Source organism: Cucumis sativus, chromosome 5 (genome assembly GCF_000004075.3).
Source record: "Cucumis sativus cultivar 9930 chromosome 5, Cucumber_9930_V3, whole genome shotgun sequence".
Taxonomy (NCBI): domain Eukaryota; kingdom Viridiplantae; phylum Streptophyta; class Magnoliopsida; order Cucurbitales; family Cucurbitaceae; genus Cucumis; species Cucumis sativus.
This window is the reverse complement of record NC_026659.2, coordinates 3,328,876-3,348,026: the sequence shown is the minus strand read 5'-3', so window position 1 is coordinate 3,348,026 and position 19,151 is coordinate 3,328,876. Positions and strand designations below refer to the sequence as shown.

Genomic DNA, 19,151 nt, shown 5'->3' with positions numbered 1-19,151 from the left:
GAGGGCAATTCCAATGAGTAATACTAGTAGGACTAACAATGAAGTTTGAACTGACATTGTAGGCTACAATGTTTGTTTAAAACCGACCTCAAAAACTGTGTTACAATAGGTCTCCCCAATAATGGTGGTGGTTTTTCATTTCGATTTTCCATCAACGTTAGAAATGATGAACATTTCAATGTCATCTACCTTCAATGTTAGTTTCAACAGTCATAGATTACAAATTTTAATGTTAGTTATCAACCGACATTGTAGGCTACACTTCACAAAAGATGAGAGTTTTAAGAAGAATTCTACTTACCTAAGTATTTTAAAACACTTGATCTAATCTAATCGAGAGGCCTCCTGAAATAGTAAAACATGGTTTCCATATAAATATAATGTTAGAAGTTAGTTAAATGAGTAATCATGCACACCCAAATGCACCTTAAACCTCAATATTTATAGCACATATTATTCTAATTTGAATGGGTTTAGAAGGAGTTCTAAAGCCTAAAACTCACTGAAGCAAACTTGGAACCACGATGAGAAGTGTCGGAATATGAAAATTGCCCAAATTGATTAACAAACCAAACGTTAAAAATGTAACAATTAAGCAATACAAAAATATATATAGAGATCGACCAAGAGATATACGTAGTGTTAACTAAAGAACAATTTTATTAGAGAGAGAACTTTTCAAAATACGTTGTGACACCACTAGGTTAGAGAGTTTATATATATTTCGAAGTTCTCCAACCCTAGAGTTAAAATTAAATAAATACAGTAAAATCTTCGTACAAGATTATTTGTAGTATCACATATCGAATTCAAGGGATTTCGACGATTTGATTTCAAATTTTATCGGGTGTGGGTCAAACATGTGAATTGTGTCATCAATGATGCAATTGGGACTCCCTGCTGTCATTGAGAATGACTTTGTAATTAGCCCTCTTGCATTGCAGTATTTGGCTATAAATACTACACCTATAATAACTTTAGAAAATGCACAAAAATAAGAATAATTAATAAAAAAAGTTTATTTTAAGAAAAAATGGCTTCCAAAAAGCAATTCTCAAGAATAGTTGCTGCTTTGTTGTGTCTTCTGTTTCTTCTAGCTTCCACTGCCACTGCAAAAAGACATTTGCTTCAATCTCCTCCTGGTATGCTTTTTATATTATCCCTAAGTTCAATATTAGAATGCTTTTTCATATCATAATTACACTCTTAATCATTTGAAAATATTTACAAAAATATATAGTGAAATTTGATTGGCAGAATCTATTTTTTCATTTAGGATATTTTTCCACCACATCTCCAGATTTTCTAATATCTTTTGTTCTTCAAACTTAGAAGATATAAGTAAACATCAATACAAATAATTAATCAAAGCAACTCACCAACCGAAATCGATTAAACCATTATCGACCGATAAAAATTAGTCGTTAGTAGATCATGGTCGTTACTGCAAGAGTACAGACATTTTCCAACGAAGAAGAGTCCTTGAAAAAGTCTCTTTGACAAAACCAACATTTTCTGATAGACTCATACGTATAGAAAAATGAAGGGGCCAATTTTCTTATTACGACGGTCCTACTCCTAAGTACTTTCTTAAACCTTATTCTAGTCTTTGCACAATTATTTATTTAGGGGTATTTTTTTTAAGAATAATTAAAAAATATATATTTACACCAAAAAAGCATTACTTTATTATAAAAAAAAGATTAAGTATGTTATCTTAACTGCAGATGTAGGTAATCTTCCGCCATCTTATAAAGACATCCCATGGAACAGTAAAGGTCCCTACGGAGGATGAGTTCAATGTCACACACTTGGCCAGAGACAAAAGTTAAAGACTTTAGAGAGAAAAAATTATACTAAGATTGTCGTTGTTAAGTGTAATGAATAACGTAGTTTTTTCTATGTAATAAATAATCCGGTTTTTATCGGAGATCTGATAACGATGAGGTTTGTTGTTTAGAGTCTAATTTACCTTAAATTTGATTACAGTGTCAGCATTAGGTTGAGGGCAGGATTTGAATGTTTGCTGTTGTTTATATTATTAATAACGTAACATCTTAAGTTTAAGAAGAGAACATGAATGATATATCTGATATCATATTTAAATGAGAGGAATCCTAAAAACATAAAAATAAGGTTAAGAAAGACTTAAAATAATTAAAAGTTAATACCTATATATACCAATTAGGTGCACTCTTCCTTTTCGACGATTCGACTATAGAAACTCTAAAGTTAACCGTGCTTAACTTGGAACATCTCGAAATTTTCTTAGGATGCTTGTAAACGAGGATAAAGTAAGGATGACATTGTCAGGTTGCAAGAGATGCACGAAAATGTTAGAAAGATCTGACTTTCAAATTTTGGTCCGAATAATCTTGAGGTTGGGTGTTAAATAACAATAATAATTTTGCATATACATTCATTTAAAAGCTTTAGATTAGTACCCAACAATGGAAAGTTTTAGATTAGTACCGAACAATGGAACTATAATAAAGTATATTATGATATTAGATTAGTACCCAACATAATTGGGTCACAGTTGAATTAAAAATAGGCTATTTTTTCCAAAATTTAGTTGATTGGTCGTCCTGAAGGTCATCTAAGCTCGAACTCTCATTAGATAGAGAAGTCTTTGATGAAAAGGGTTTATCAAATAATTTCTCTAGGGCCTTGAATTGATAGCAATGAACTCTAATAATAATATAGTACAGGAAATAATAGAGGTAAGAATAATTAATGATAGCGTTACATGTGAAGGTCCTCATGAGTGAATTTCACCTACTTCTTACAAAGATTATAAGTATTTGAAATGTGTTTTTTGGTGCACTTATAGTAACAGCATTGTAAGGTATGATTAATATATTGACTATAGATGTTGTAGTTAGTCCTAAACTTTGATTAAAACTTTTTAAACTCATAGATGTTGTAATTAGTCCTAAACTTTGATGAGTAAGGATTGGCCGGTCGGTTTTTGTCGTATCCGTTTAACACTTGGAAATATCTTCTGGAAATTCTTTATTTGAAACTTTTTGAAACCTACACCTCTCATTTTCTGATCAGCCGATTTCGGTTTGATTGGTCAACTTAGTTTTTGGGTCCATCATACATACCCCTACGAGACGGTTTCTTCTTCGACAGCTGCTTCGAACTCCTGTTGCCCAATATGATTTGGTCTTTCAGGGCTTAGGTTTCAATAGAGATAATAAGGTTTGCCAAAAGAAATTGTGGATTTGGGAGGTACTAGTCGGGAAGTATGAGCGGGAGAAAGAAGAGGGTTGAAATGAATTGAGAGGGAATGTTTTAGAAAAAGTTTATATTAACACACTTTGTTTAGAAGTTCATTTCATTATAATATATTTGCAACACTTGAAAATATATGTTGGAAAAAAAAGAACTCCAGTAATTTTACATAAACCTACAATTGTTTATAATCGGCGGAAAGAAAAAAGCCTCGTCATATTACATATAATAGCAACAATTTGTCTATATGTTGCTAGAAATTGTTGCAATTTTGAAAAGCTTTGCTACACTACAAATTTCATTGCTACGGACTTATTTTCTTTTGGCATCTGCCTCTCCATGACTAGAACTTTGAAAGAATTCAGATTCCTCAAAGTTCAATGACATTCATAAGCTTCTAAATTAACCGTTTTATCATCCTTTTTCTTTGGAACTACAGTTCATTCACCGGGCAGCAAAAACGGCTGCCCAGTTATATGATTAATCGTGAAGTATAAAGATGAAGAGAGGTAGAGAAGAGTACCTAAAAGTACCATCTTGGTCTTACTTCCTCTTCCTCCTCTGTTAAATCGCGGTACTGATACCATTCTGATCCAGCTTTACCAACAGGCATGGGAGGCCTAACGAAAATCTCCACTGGTTTAGGGACATGGACGGCCAATTCGAGTTCGTCGACTGATGATTCTAAATCAGAATGATTGTTTGAGAGCGACTTCTTTTGCTCAACAGTGATCCATCCCAAGCCTGATATAGCCACATCACAAGCAGGTCTGTAGAGAAATGCAAGGGGAAATAAGTTCTTGTTTCCTGAGATGTACTTACTGGCCAGCCAAACTACCTCAACCAAAACAGATCCAGAATAACATTGGAGAGAAATGAGGTTAATCTACAAAACATAAAACTGCCAGTCGCAAGAGTTTTATCACACCTTTGCTCGTCCTCAAAATTTATCTTCAACTGACGCACTGTTTCGAGTCCTCTCCAATCATTCCTTGTTTGTTTTCCGGATGGAGGTGTTAGCGAAATCCCAAGTTCTTTCTGTCAAATTGTAAAAGAAAATCTCCAATTACCAATGGGTCGAAATAAAAAGTGGGAAATAGTCCTCTGAATACATAGCAATATAGCATTCGATCTTCAATAACCAAAGCTATAATTTATTCCCTAAATTACATCCTCTGTATATAAGCAATGTGAAATTATTACATTACGTCATGTAATGGTCAAACGCATTTTTTGTCGTCCAAACACCATCCATTGTGCTTTGAAGTACAAAATAGTTGATGGAGGTAAAAATAATCTCTGTTTGGATTGGACGAGATGAAATGAGAAATAGTAGTGTTCCTATTAATTAGCACACATAAATAGAAACTAGAAAGTATTGTTACATTACAATATTAGTTTTGTCTAATACATCTCTTAACTTTTAAACTAGTGTGTAGTGTCTAATACATCTCTGAGTTTTATTGAAATAGATCTTGAATTTTAGAAAGTATATAATAACTATCTAAACATTAGGTTAATGGCATAATCAACATTTTTTTTTAAATTGATGCATTATTAAACATAAACTTTGAATTTTGTGTTTAAGAGAACCTTAAGCTTTCAATTTTGTATCTAAATAATATTATGGTTCATGCTTTAAAAAATGTCAAAGAGGTTCCAAGTCCCTCTTAGACACAAAATTGAAGCCTTGGGAGCTTACTACATTTCAAAATTTAGAGACTTATTAGATAGAAATTAAAAGCTCAGCTAATCTATCAAAAACTTCAATATCATGGGACGTATTAAACACCGACTTAAAAATTTGAAACCAAACTGATAACTTAACCTTATAGTATTCTTTTGACATGTAACCTTCAGATGATTACCACCCAACACATTAAGAAAGTTCAGAAAAACAGATCCATATTTTTTTTCTAATTACAAATAGCATTTCAATTACCTCATAAAATTCATCTGCTTTTTCAGTAGGAACCACGCGGATCTGCAATCCTTTTGGACCATAGAATGTCAAACATGTTTCTGGTTGAACCTGTTAACAAAAATGACAATGCTAAATCCAAAAATGTACCATTTCTGACAACGGAAAAAGGAAGTTCTAATAACTGAAATGAAGACCTTTAATAGATCTACTCTCACAAGACCTCCCCAAAATATAGAAAACCCATTCAACCCACTGGATAATTCATTGTCCATCGGCAGGTGTTGAACCTGACATAGAAAAAGGTCAAGATTGAAAGCAAGAGCCAAGCAGTGTAACCATCGTGGAACTCAAGTCTGCATACTTGAAAATGTTGACCCCTGAGCCGACTTTGAGGAGCTAGGGCAGGAAGATCTTCTGAATGAACAACTGCAGCTAACCTGTGGTGGAGATGGACTCCAGGTGTGTCATATAATTTCTGCATATGAAAATATGCTAATCATTTCCTTAAAACGAGTGTCTCTTTTCATGGATATTGGAATCACTGGTTAGGCAGACAAAACAAAAAATATGTTGGATAACATATACATACATGGGTTCATAAGGCAACTTCACATACAATAATTCAATAACACTAACACATACCCCTCCTCCTAAGAAAGCATCAATTTGTATAGGACCTAAAGTAGTTCCAGGAACAGCAGATTGTATGGGTCTGTATTTTTGAGCTGCTGCAGCAACTGGATCCCTTTCAGCCATCTTCTCTGCCATCAACAGTTAGTTTAGGAAGTTGATTGTAGCCATCTATAGTATCTAATTGATTAGAAACCTGAAACGATCAATCTACCCAAAAAGAGTGGCCAAAAAAGTGGAAACCTGCATACTTCATACTTTACTTTTTATTGAAAATTTAGGGGTGACAAATATTTTCGCATATGATCATTTGACTATTTCATGTAGTGATCCTCCACCTTGTCAACGATGTCCATAATGTTTGACTAATATCATCATGAATGGGAAGTAAGAGCCAGAGGAACCGTGATTAAATTTTTCCACAGTTGTGTTAGATAACTTTTTTTAGAAAAGGCTACGAAACTTTTCGTTAAGAAATTAATGCTGTAAGATACAAAAGGATACTATTTGTTTGATAATTATTCTTGTCTTCATGTGATTTCTTTTCAGTTGACATAGTTTTGGGGGGTTTGTTGTCTTGATTGTATAGGAAGTCTAGCTGGCTGCTACAAGTCCGTATGTGTTGTAAAAAAATAAAGAAAGCAACCCACAGATTTGTTAGTTTTTTATTCTTTTTATTCTTTCTTTGGAAAAACACAAAATTGTTACTAGATTAAGAACAGGTCACCTCGTTAGAAAAAATTCCATTTCTTTAATATCAAAAGCATCGTTATTTTAATGTTTAGTTGAAATAACTTAATAAATGAAGGGTAAAATTGAAACTTCTAAAAGGAAAAAGGAATGAAACTGAAAAATGGTATATACATTAGTCACAAAATTAAAAATTAGCCAAATAATAATTGGGATATTAGACACAATATCAGCCAACTCAAAGCTTGACATATGCTCAGTATCTTTCAATGATAGTGTGAATACTATATGGATAAAAAATAGAAAATGTACTCACTCAGCACAGCGTTGATGAAAGCAGACTTTCCAACATTAGCTGACCCCTACACGCATACCAAATGAAAATCAAGTCTCACTAATCATATTATCATATTATCTAAAAAACATAGGATAACATGTAAACTCAAAACAAACTTTAAGAAATGGGGATGAAAATATAGAAAAGCTATTTCCCCTGTTATCTTCAAATCCTAAGAGAAGAGGTCGTCCAGGCAGCCACAATTGGTGATAAGATTTAATAAAAAAGAAAAATAGGAAGAGAAGAAAGAGAAGAAACCTATAGCAAAGAAATTAGGAGAGGTAAGAAGAATCAAGAAATAGGAAACTTGCAGGACTTGAGAATATTGGGGCCTGCCCCGACTCTTATACTGTTATACATAGTGGTGTATGTTTTTGGTTTTACATGTAATTAGTAGCATATGATTCAATCTTGCACTTTGAGCATTAGTCTCATTTCATTATATTAATGAAGAGGCTGTCTTCTTTTCTTTTCAAAAAAAGTAGCATATGATTCAACCAGTGTCATTGTGTTAATAAAAAATGCCTTGGATGGATATTAACAAATTGGTGTACTACAATAACAGATCTTCTTAAGTTCAGGGACTTGGGAACAAAAGAAAAAATAACGGGGGACCAACCATCTCCCGAAACCCTATGTTGAAAAAATTTATATCAATAAATTCAGTTATTTTCGCTTCTACATTAATTATGAATCCATTTCTAAGTGGATATTATCACTATCAATGAAAAATAAGTTGAAGATAAATGGCACGTGTATTAAAACAACTCCTTTGTTTAAGTTTAATAGTATACTAACCAGAATGTACACATCCCGCCCCTGCACCAGAAAAAATAAATCTAAGATTCAGTCCGGTAATAAAACAGAGACAGCATCTTCTGATCAAAATTATTAAAAAGAAAAAGAAAAAAACAGAACCCGCATATTACACAAAATGGAGATGACCAAAAGTTGAGGATATAACTCTAATATGCAATTAGTAAAGAAGGGAAAAAATTCATGGGAATTAAGAGATTTGCTTTAAAACTTAATGTGTGTAGATATAAAACTTGTGACTGGATCATCAAGGTTATTGGTGCCGATATAATGAATCAATAGACTTCCTAAAGGCTAAAACTTCCATGATATTTATAAATTTTGCATGAGGTCAATAGTCAATAGGTAGCCTATATTGAAACAGTTGGCTAGTTGACTTATGAAGTTTATCAAAGTTAAAGTGAAAAAACCTTTTTCTCCTTTTGAATATCTGCTACAACTCCAGCTACTCCAACCAAAGACTTCGAGCTCGTCAGGTGGACACTCAGAACACTACAAAGTTTGAGCAATGCTTCACAATTTAGAAGTCCAACCAGGAACTTTAAATCACAAAGATCATGTTCTTGCTCTAACTGAGCAATATGATGAAGATGGAAAGATATCCGACAAGGCCAAAAGGAATCCAACTTACCTAAGCTTCTTTCTTGTAGTGGCTTCCACAACCCAATCACCAATACAGTTCAGATCAGTCCCCTTGGGAAGGAGATCAACCTACATAAATTATTATTATTTCAAAGAACATGAAGGAAGTTAATCAATATTCACCAATATCATGAAACCAACAAAAAAGTTCAAAAGATCACCTTAGTGACCACTAGTATTATTGGATTTGCACCAGCAAGATCTCGCACACGTGCCAAAAAACTGCCATTGAAGTCAACTATATCAACCTATAACTCATTGCCACAAAAAGAGGGAGGAACCACGAATCTGTGAATATCTCAACTTCACTTCAGGGTAAAGCAAAAAAGACAGACAGCCTAAGCTTACCAATTTCACAATCAAAGCCTTCTCATAACGCAAGTGAGAGAGCTTATCTCGGAGCTCCTCAGCTGAGATGAATTGTTTTCCCCCAGAATAACCTCCATTTCCACCCACAGCAGTTATCATGTGACCATGAGACAAAAGTCGGCATCTCCCGCAGATAACTCTTCTAAGCTGGTGATGCTTCTTTTTCTGCTCATAAACAGATATCAAACAAATGTAATGCAAGAGCATACCATCACTACAAGACCATGAATGAACAGTATTTCAAATTTCAAAAAATGCAGTCTAAATAAGTCATATCATACAAGATCATCCCCTCAAATTCATACCAGTACCAAAATTCCATTAAAACTAAGAAAAAAATGGCATAATTCCAAATTAAATCTACTCCAATAGTCATACAGTAACCTCTAGAAATCCACAGAATGAAATCTAAACCCTCACTAACTACGAGGTCTAAAAACTGAAAAAACATAACACATCGGTTTTCCCCGCTCATGAATACACAGAATACACAAATAATTTCAAGTACGTACTAATTCGTAGGTTTCCGGTTCCACATAGCCCGGAGCATCCAATTCCAAAGTCTGCAACGGAGCACCACAGCCATAACAAGAAGCAACCGCCAAAGAAACCTTCAAGGCCTTATCCTTCTTTCTTTTCCGATCCTTGTTGTTTTCTTTGAGCACAAACTTGGCAGCTTCGACGGAATGATGGCGTTCGAGGAACCGGTCGCCTCGGGTGGGGGCAGCGGCGCCAGTTCCGTCGGATTCAGGTGGGTCAGGGGTGGGAGGTTTTTTGTGTGAGGTTTCGAATGAGAATTGGGAGAGTATGAGGGAGGAAGATGAGGGAGTTTTGAGGGATTTAGAAGTGGTGAAGATAGAAGGAAGTGAAGGGAAGAAAATGGTGGAGAAGGGAGCGAGTGCCATTGGTGAACGTTGAAGTGAGTAAGCTGTGAAATTGGCTACGCCGGAGATAGAGGATGTGGGATTTTGGCTTTTCGACACGTAGGACGGAGTGCAATAAAGAAATGAAAACCCAATCACGATTTTCTTTTTTAATTTCCTCTTCGATCTTATAAGTTCACTCAATATTTACAAGCAAAATTTTGAATGACTATTGGTAGGATTTAAAATTGCTTTCAATTTTTTGTAATTATTTTGGTTAAATTTGATATATTTGAAAATAGTTTTATATATATATATATATTTATTGTTTTTCTTTTAATTTTAGAGTTGTTTAATAAATTTGGTTAGGCTTATAATGACTACCTGCATTGAGATTATAAGATTATGAAGATATTGTTATGGTTGGATGTAAATGAGTATTTTAGAATTCTTTTTTTAAGATCTTGATTGTCAAGTTGGGGTGTTAGATGAGAATGGTTCTCATTTATATGTTCATAAACTTTTTTCTAGTTTTTTGATAATGGAAACTCTTGTCAATTGGAATTGGAAAAATAGTGTCATGCCATTGTGCCTATTCTTTTTATGCATTAATTATTTCTAAAAATAAGATTGTAGGTTTTGTTTGTATAAACTAAAAAGTTTACGCTCTTGTGTTGTCTTAGTGAAGAAGACTTTTTTATCAAACTTTACATAATTGACTCTAAGTTCAAAATTGATGAGGAGTTAATCTCACTTTAGGTTAATAGCATATACGTGTTTGACACCTTGATCATATAAGAAGAATAAAATGTAATATTGAACTAAAAAAATATGAGTTTCTAAGTTTAGAGAGCCTAAACGTTTATTTGGTAGGCATACTTCAAAAAAAGTTTATTTAGTAGTCATACTTCAAGATAGTTGAGATTTTTACGAGTATCATAAATGCTTAACTCTTTTATCATTGTAAAGTTTTTTTCTTCATCGTCGAGATTGTTACTCAATTTTCAAGGTATGGCAGTTAAATTTAACAATTTTCTCATGTGTAGACTCTAGGAAAGAGATACAACAAATCACATTTTGTCTCTGTCAAATTCAAAATTTAGCACAAAAGAGTCCAAAATGACTAAAAAAAATATGAGTGAATAAAGCTTTAAATTACAATTTTGTCCCACACTTGATTATTTAAAACAAAACAACAAATAAAAAAAAATTCATGTTAGATACAAATTATTATATAACATATAATCAACTACAAGAACAACGGTGAAAATATTCAACTTTTTGCACAAAACCAACCCCTAAAAAATCAAGCGATAACAGCCTCAGAAACCCCTCTGAATGAATCTACATTTTCAATCGGAAAAACCACATTATCATGAACAATTCCAGCCAAAGCCGCCCCAATCAATGGCCCAACCCAATACACTGCCTGGTTCTTGAAACTCCCCGCCACAATCGCCGATCCAAATGCACACGCCGGGTTCACCGATCCACCCGAAAATGGCCCCGCAGCCAGCACATTGGCTCCAGCAATCAGCCCAATCATCACCGCACCAATCGCATTGCACGGACCTCGTCTCGGATTGCTGGCGGCAAAGACGGTGTATACAAGCGCAAATGTCAATACACCTTCCACCACCGACGCTCCGAACCCCGTCATCTCATCGGCAATGGCATAGCTTGGAACGTGCTAGAAAAAAGTTTCGTAGAAATGTGGTAAATCAACGCTTAACTCAAAAGATAACTCGTAAAGTTAAATTAAACTCTCAATTATTGAGGGTACTAACAAAATTTCAAAAAATGAGATCAGAGTTGTTTAATTTACCTGTCCAACAATGGTGGCTCTAAGAATAATGCAGGCCATGACAGAGGCAAGCATTTGAGCAAACCAGTAAAAGAGAGCAGTGGGAACGCTGACATGGCCACCAACGGCCATTCCAAACGTCACTGCCGGGTTGACGTGTCCACCGGAGATGTTGGCGGCAATGTATACGGCTGAAGCCAAAGCAAAGGCATTGGCAATAGCGGCCACCAGAAGACTCGATAGGTCTGCCGTAGTAATGCCTGGCATATACTTCTCTATTGCATACAAAACTAATACTCAATACATATCCATATTCGATTAAATTTTAATTTCTTTAATTCTTTTAAATTCCTAGTTTCACAACCACGTAATACGGTCCCATCCCATGCATGCAGGCTCGCTATGTTGAAAGCTAGAGAAACTGAGAGAAATATAAACGGAGTGTGATACTTACGGGAGGCCATGGATGCTCCAACGACAGAGAAGACGTAGAAGAAGGTGGAGATGAACTCGGCAACGTAGGATCGGATTGCAGTTGGGGTGATGGATTGTCGGCAGCGGAAAGCGAGGGAAGTAGGGGCCATTTTGCAGAAGAACATTGAAGAAGGATATGGAAGGAGAAATTTAAGTGATGAGTCTATGGGGAAAGAAAAACGAAAGAGAAAATTATAGGGAAAGAGTTTTGATGAGATAAAATGATGGATAAAGAGCCGACGGTGGCAGTTAATTAAGTGTTTCATGAACAGTTACAACGGTTATGAGAGGGAATTTGGAATTCAAAAGTTTCAACTGCCATTAGAACACGTGGCATAATTTTATTGGTTACTTGTTGATCAAAGCTTACGGATTTAATTTTTTTAATGAACTACTGATAGTAATTTGAAATAATTAAATGAATTACTCTTGACCAACACAAAAAGGTGATATTTACTTGTTTCGTGAATTTTTTTAATGTATATTGAAAACCAAAAGGTTCGAGTAAAAATTTTGGCGGTGTCTATATTGAGAAGTGCATACGTTAGTGTGAAAAATGAAAAATAGAATCATAAGGTGTGGGAAACACAATTTTATTAATTGTGTATAATAGTTGTAATTCGGTAGAAGGTTATTTAAGGATAATGTTAATTAGAATTCTCCAATTTCAGAGGATGTAATTCATATCGAAAAACTTTTGTCAACTGTTGTTTTTCTATGCTTAGAATTGATCAACAACTTGAATACAAATATAGATAGGAAATAACTCTCACCTTATCACTATGTATTTTATATAAATAAACACATCGCTTTGTGAAAACAAATAAACCAAAGACATAAGTTGTGGGATCAAAGATGCTTAAGGAAGATGGCTTGTTGCAACCCTAGCTTGCTTGACTTTTTGCATGGGAGATAATGTTTCATATGATTCAAATGCGATAATTATCAATGGAGAACGATGTATTGTCTTCTCGGGCTCAATTCATTATCCACGCAGCACTGAAGCAATGTGGTCTGATCTTATTCAAAAAGCTAAAGATGGTGGACTTGATGCAATTGAGACATACATTTTTTGGGATCGACACGAGCCACAATGACGAAAATATGATTTATTTGGACACTTAGATTTTATTAAATTCTTCCAGCTTATCCAAGATGCTGGACTATATGTTGTCGTGAGGATTGGTCCGTACGTGTGTGCCGAGTGGAACTACGGAGGCTTCCCAGTGTGGTTGCACAATATGCCAGGAATCCAACTACGAACTAACAATCAAGTCTACAAGAATGAAATGCAAACTTTTACAACAAAGATAGTGAAAATGTGATGACACCCGCTTATGGAGATGCAGGGAAAGCATATATCAATTGGTGTGCTCAAATGGCAGAATCTCTCAATATTGATGTTCCATGGATCATGTGTCAATAAAGTGATGCCCCACAACCTATCATTAATACATGCAACGGATTCTACTGTGACAAGTTTACTCCAAACAATCTTAAAAGCCCAAAAATGTTCACTGAAAATTGGGTGGGATGGTTCAAGAAATGGGGCAACAAAAACCCTTATAGAACTGCAGAAGATGTAGCATTTTCTGTGGCAAGATTTTTTCAATATGGTGGCGTCTTCAACAATTATTACATGTATCATAGAGGTACCAACTTTGGAAGAACATCGGGAGGTCCATTCATCACTACATCTTACGACTACAACGCCCCACTTGATGAATATGGAAACTTGAATCAACCTAAATGGGGGCATCTCAAACAACTTCATGCATCAATCAAGTTAGGAGAGAAGATTCTCACTAACAGCACACGCTCAGACCAAAACTTTGGTGGCTCTGTAACTTTGATGAAATTCTTTAACCCAACAACAAGTGAGAGGTTTTGCTTTTTAAGTAACACAGATGGAAAAAATGATGTCACCATAGATCTACAAGTAGATGGAAAATATTTTGTACCAGCTTGGTCTGTGAGCATTCTTGATCGTTGCAACAAGGAGGTTTACAACATTGCAAAAGTAAATTCTCAAACATCTGTGTTTATAAAGGAGAAAAATGAGAAGGAAAATGCATAACTCTCATGGGCTTGAGCTCCATAACCTATGAAAGACACAATGCAAGGAAATGGTAAATTTAACGCAAATCTTCTTTTGGAACAAAAAAGGGTCACAGTTGATTTTAGTGACTACTTCTGGTACATGACAAAGGTTGACACTAACAGAACATCTTCATTTCAAAATGTGACTCTCCAAGTGAATACAAAGGGTCATGTGTTTTCATGCTTTCGTTAATAAAAGATATATTGGATCGCAATGGAGGAGTAATGACCAAAATTTTGTGTTTGAGAAACCCATTATACTAAAATCGGGAACCAACACAATAACTCTTTTGAGTGCCACAAAATTTTGCTAGCTATGGAAATCCATAGGGAAAATGTGGTTCGTTTAAGCACGGTTCATGGGATGTGACAAACAGTGCTCTTATTGTGGAAAAAGCTTGCATTGGCATGAAAAGTTGTTCAATTGATGTATCTGCAAAGTCATTTGGATTAGGCAATGCTACAAATTTATCTGCAAGATTAGCAGTTCAAGCACTATGTGCACACAATTGATTAATGGTGTAATTACGATATTGAAAAATTGTAATATTGTTTTTATAAATGGTTTGAAAACATTGTAATATTTTTATAAAACATTTTAAAAATTAATTGCAATAATATTAAAATAAAATTAATTTGTTATAGACTCTTTTTATGTGTATCATTCATATAGGAACTTTAAAGTCAAACATGTATTCTATCAATAAAGTAGAAAGTTTAGATTACCGGTTAGACATTTTCCAAAATTCAACAACACCATCTAGTTGATGCAAATATTTAAGTCCATTAAGAGATATACATACATTTTTCAGTTATAAATTGTCTAGAAAAAATTAAAGGCAAAGATATGCCGAAAAATCAAAATTACTATAAATATCAAAAGAGTATTGGAATGCATGTCAGATTTGAAGACAAAACAAAGATAGAAGCGTAAAGCGTGAAAACGAGAAAAAAATATCATTTAAATAAAAACCCTTGAAACAAAAGAAGTTTATTGCTACAATTCATACTCAAAACTCTCGATTCAAACATGAAAAATTGGATTATATTACATTGCATTTCAATTCCATTACGGGTGCTTACCTCCTGATTATTTATAGATCGATATACATTTTTAAATATGTAAAGGTCATGTAATTTAATTTTCTAGACTAAATCTTTCTCTAAGTTCTTAATTAATATTTTCTTTAGATAAATCTAAGCGTGATCATCATTCAGTTTCAGATCGACCTTCATCAACATCGTCATAAGTAATTAAGGGTCGATCCATCAATCGGTTTAACACTTAGAAATACTTTTTGAAAATTCTCCATTTGAAACTACCTGAAACCAACTCCGACCTATTCCTCTTGTTTTTCGACCGAATGAGTTTCATTTGATTGGTTCGCTAAATTTTTCACTCTCTCCCTGTATAAGTGTGAAAGCACACAATTGAAAGTAGTTTCTATATAATTCTCTTACCATTATATATACACTTTTAACCAAACTTTTTCAACCAGTTTTTACAAAATTCATTACATTAAAACTTGATCGTATGCACCTACGACCTTAGCAATCAGTGGATTGACAAGTAATTAGCATATAATTAAACTTTAAAAAAGAAAAAATTGAAGGCAGCATGAATGATGGAGAAAGGAATAAAATAAACGATGAGTCAGTGTCAATGAAGGGCGAATTACATGCGGTGAGAGAGAGAGATCGAATTTTCTTTTCTTTGTATTAGTGAAAGTGCTTTTAGAATGAAAAAGCAAAACGCTACGAATGGTACCTCCAACACCAAGAACGGTACGGGACCGGTTGCTACCAACCAAATCCAATCACTCATATTTCAACTTTTTCTATTCTTTTCTTTCTTTCTCTACATATTTCAACCGTAGTATGGTATTAAAAAATTTCTTTACTACTTTCGTTTATTACTAGTGTTGAGATTAATTTTCAATGCATTTTCGTGTATCTCGAATTTCTGATATATCTCTAAAATTTTTAAAACATCATACTATTACGAGATAATTTAGACTCAAAATCTTCTATGGTAATTTAGTCATTAATCGTAAATTGATTTTTTTTTTGTCATATTTACTTTATTGTAATCTATATAAATATTATTGTATATCGATGACAAAGAATAAGGCAATTCGATTATATTTGTTATTGGAAACTTTACCCAAACTACAACACACAGAACACATATTTTAGATCAAAATCACTGTGTTAGATAATTATAAGTAGAAGAATATAGTATATATATAGAAATATGAATATGGGCATGACCCATTACACATAATTAGTATGAAAAACAGAAGGTAGCGGGCAGGTGAAGACTGAGGAAATACGTAAGTGAGGAAGGAATAGAATATCTATTTTATGTTTATTTTATTGGCTTCTCTCTTTTGATCTTTTTCATAATCACAAAGAATATATAAATAAGAGAAGAGAAAAGGCATATTTTCATTTTGTGTGTGTTTCTCTTTCTATTCCCCCAACCATTGGCATTGGCTTGGCATCAAAACTAATATTTGTAGCTAAAGTACTTAACTTGTGTGTGTTTGATTTGCATGGCCTGCAGTTCGAAGATTATCGTTGCTGCTGCTGCTGCTAGTCCACGACTCTCATTATTACTTCCTCACACTTATCTCTTTCCCTTCCCTAATTTTGGCTTCCGGTACGTTTTTCTTTAATCCTCTTTGGTATTTCATGTGATGTTTTTGTTTAGGGTTGATTCTCTTCTTTTACCTTTTGAGTCATACTATAGAGATTTGATTTTATGATGTTTCTGCCTTCAAACTTCGCTCCAAAACTTTTACTGTTTGTCGAGGTGAAAAAGTACTAGAGAGAGATCTTTGTTGATGATTTTTATGCGTGAATCGAAGTCAGTTAACATATTAACACCGATGCATTTGATGTTGTGTTGATTGAATTGTTCACGCACGCTACGTTGACGAAACTTTGTTTATGTTGACACAATAGTGACTGTGTAAGCCCGTTGATGATTTCTACTCACATAAGATACCTAAAACAAAAAGAACTTTTTGTTCGTGTGTGGACAAAAGTATCATTTCCACATATGCACGATATATTGATACAAAAAAGATGTTTATAGAAGTCCATTAATCCTCTCTCAAGAGCTATGTTAAGTCTTGGTTGTGCCTTGTTTAATTTATTCAAATATTGAGATTTTGTTGTTTTTTAAATGTTTATTGAAAATTAAAACGTACATGTGGAAGTATATATATCACGAAATTTTTTTTTTTTTTAAAAAAGACATAATCTAATAAGTAACCACGATAATTAGAACTAGATCATAAATATATAACCGAAAAACAACTATCAATCCAATAATTAGTATTAAAATCTTTCATCTAAAATTAAAATTAAGACACTATCATATACTCAATCTTTTTCTATCGTCCTATTAACACAAACAATGAATTTTTCACACTAGAAACGTAAGAACACAAAAAAAATTTTAAAAAATAGAGTGAGATTCACTAATGTTAATATGACATCCATTACTACTCACGAAAATAAATCTATAGTATGATATGGTATGATATGATATGATATGATATCCCGATGCAACCAACCCGAGTTTATTAGTTGTTGGTTTTTTAGGTCAAGTCATTGGTCAGCGTACGAGAAGAACCAAGAGGACCAAATATGGCCTACAATGGTACCCAATCACCTGATCTCTCGTGATCTATCCGAAGATTATTGGGTTCCCCATCCTGAAACCGGAGTTTTTGGGCCTCCAAAAGCCCACCACAATTCTTCAACTGTTCCCAACGACACGTCGGCTGGTGGTAACGAGGGTTCCGTTCTAAACCTCAAGGCTTGGTTCCGACATAACGGCCTCGAAGACCTCGAGAAACCACACACTCTCTAATTTGGACCCTTGAGATCATATGATAAGAAGATAATAAATAGTATTTTGTCACACATTAATAACATAGTTGATTAAGTTGTTTGCATACTTTATATCAATATTTTTATTTTATGAATAATATGTCAATATGTTGTATGTTTGGATTGAGGGTCGTGCTTTTAATATCAAGTGTGATGAATTACATAAATTTAGTGTTATAAATGTTGAAATTTTGAGTATTAGTGTGTACTTCTATATCCCTTTTTACCATACGAGTAAGAATATAAATACACGTCTGTATATTGCAATGACATTGTTTTAAATGTCAATTTCAAACTAACATTGTCTACACGAATATAAAGAATTACAAACTCACCTAATTATCTTTAAAGATAGTTTAGAATTGTCGAATCTTTCGGCATATGTGTGTAATAACTAAGATTATGTTTTGAATCTCATATATATACAATTGTGAGGTGAGATATCAAATCATTGATGTTAAATGTATATATTAATTCTTTTCTACTAAAACGACGTTAAAAATTAAAAAAAAAAAAACGGTTTTATGAAAGTCTAGGTCGTCAAAATCTTACGGTGTCCTGAATGGTATGGATGTTTGGCATGTTAGATTAACGTGTTTATTATTTATTTTGAATGTTGAACAAAACAACTGTCTCGTAAAAAATCAATTAACATTTTAACAAGTTGCTTCAAATCATTATTTAAGATTGGTTAGTTAGTCAATTATTTATAATATGATATAAATTTACATGATTGATTACTTCTCCGGTGAACAAAACGCCATCAACATAATTTACGATAACAAAACAAATCATAAGCTACTAATGATCTCATTGTTCATATAAGATGCTAATAATGTAAAGGTCAAATGCAGCCATAAACCAATCTTTGTAATTTGCAAAGTTGTTGCTTTTGATCTTAGAAAATAAAGACATTGATTGGTTTTTGCTACACTTTTCTCACAAGCTAATCATCATGTTAGAAATTAGAAATATGTAAACCATACTCTTGATAAGGTCGGAGTGAGCATTTGAGTATTTAAAACTATTATTTTTCTTCTTGAAGTCTATAAAAGGCGAATTTGAGCATTTAAATTGTGTATATGTGTTGGTGTGTTTGAATTGGATTGAAATCGAACACGTTTTAGACTCATTATAATTATTTAGGTATATATTTTCATACGAAATCCAACCCAACTATGAACATCTGAATTGGATTTATTTCATTTTTTACATTGATAGTTAGTGATATAAGTCTATCGGTTTATATCCTCAATATAATTCTAAATTTTGCTATAATTGATAAATAATTTAATTTATTTTACTATTTCTAAAAATGTCCCATAAATATATATATATATATATATATATATATATATA

The 19,151-nt window shown here is 33.5% G+C and overlaps 3 protein-coding genes, 1 long non-coding RNA gene and 1 pseudogene across 4 annotated transcripts; 3 read left to right on the top strand and 2 right to left on the bottom strand.

The window, feature by feature from the left end:
• The first annotated feature begins 955 nt into the window (after positions 1–955).
• LOC105435452 lies at positions 956–2,070 on the top strand. The gene is made up of 2 exons (XR_969467.2): positions 956–1,142; positions 1,728–2,070. It is a non-coding gene; the product is annotated as an uncharacterized LOC105435452 (long non-coding RNA).
• Positions 2,071–3,375: 1,305 nt separating this feature from the next.
• LOC101215455 (NO-associated protein 1, chloroplastic/mitochondrial) lies at positions 3,376–9,661 on the bottom strand. The gene is made up of 13 exons (XM_004143608.3): positions 9,161–9,661; positions 8,628–8,813; positions 8,441–8,527; positions 8,269–8,348; positions 8,048–8,129; positions 7,620–7,640; positions 6,801–6,846; positions 5,807–5,925; positions 5,526–5,639; positions 5,359–5,451; positions 5,183–5,272; positions 4,169–4,278; positions 3,376–4,010 (listed from the first exon to the last, which is right to left on the bottom strand). The coding sequence occupies exons 1-13, from the start codon at positions 9,551–9,553 to the stop codon at positions 3,764–3,766; spliced, it is 1,668 nt and encodes a 555-aa protein (XP_004143656.1). The 5' UTR covers positions 9,554–9,661; the 3' UTR covers positions 3,376–3,763.
• Positions 9,662–10,711: 1,050 nt separating this feature from the next.
• LOC101214078 (probable aquaporin TIP5-1) lies at positions 10,712–11,975 on the bottom strand. Its single transcript, XM_004143679.3, has 3 exons — positions 11,770–11,975; positions 11,337–11,590; positions 10,712–11,201 (listed from the first exon to the last, which is right to left on the bottom strand). The coding sequence occupies exons 1-3, from the start codon at positions 11,912–11,914 to the stop codon at positions 10,818–10,820; spliced, it is 783 nt and encodes a 260-aa protein (XP_004143727.2). The 5' UTR covers positions 11,915–11,975; the 3' UTR covers positions 10,712–10,817.
• A 370-nt stretch (positions 11,976–12,345) lies between these two features.
• On the top strand, positions 12,346–14,203 carry LOC105435644 (annotated as a pseudogene).
• A 2,117-nt stretch (positions 14,204–16,320) lies between these two features.
• On the top strand, positions 16,321–18,000 carry LOC101218227 (late embryogenesis abundant protein At5g17165). The gene is made up of 2 exons (XM_004143617.3): positions 16,321–16,551; positions 17,502–18,000. The coding sequence occupies exons 1-2, from the start codon at positions 16,445–16,447 to the stop codon at positions 17,770–17,772; spliced, it is 378 nt and encodes a 125-aa protein (XP_004143665.1). The 5' UTR covers positions 16,321–16,444; the 3' UTR covers positions 17,773–18,000.
• Positions 18,001–19,151: the final 1,151 nt, after the last annotated feature.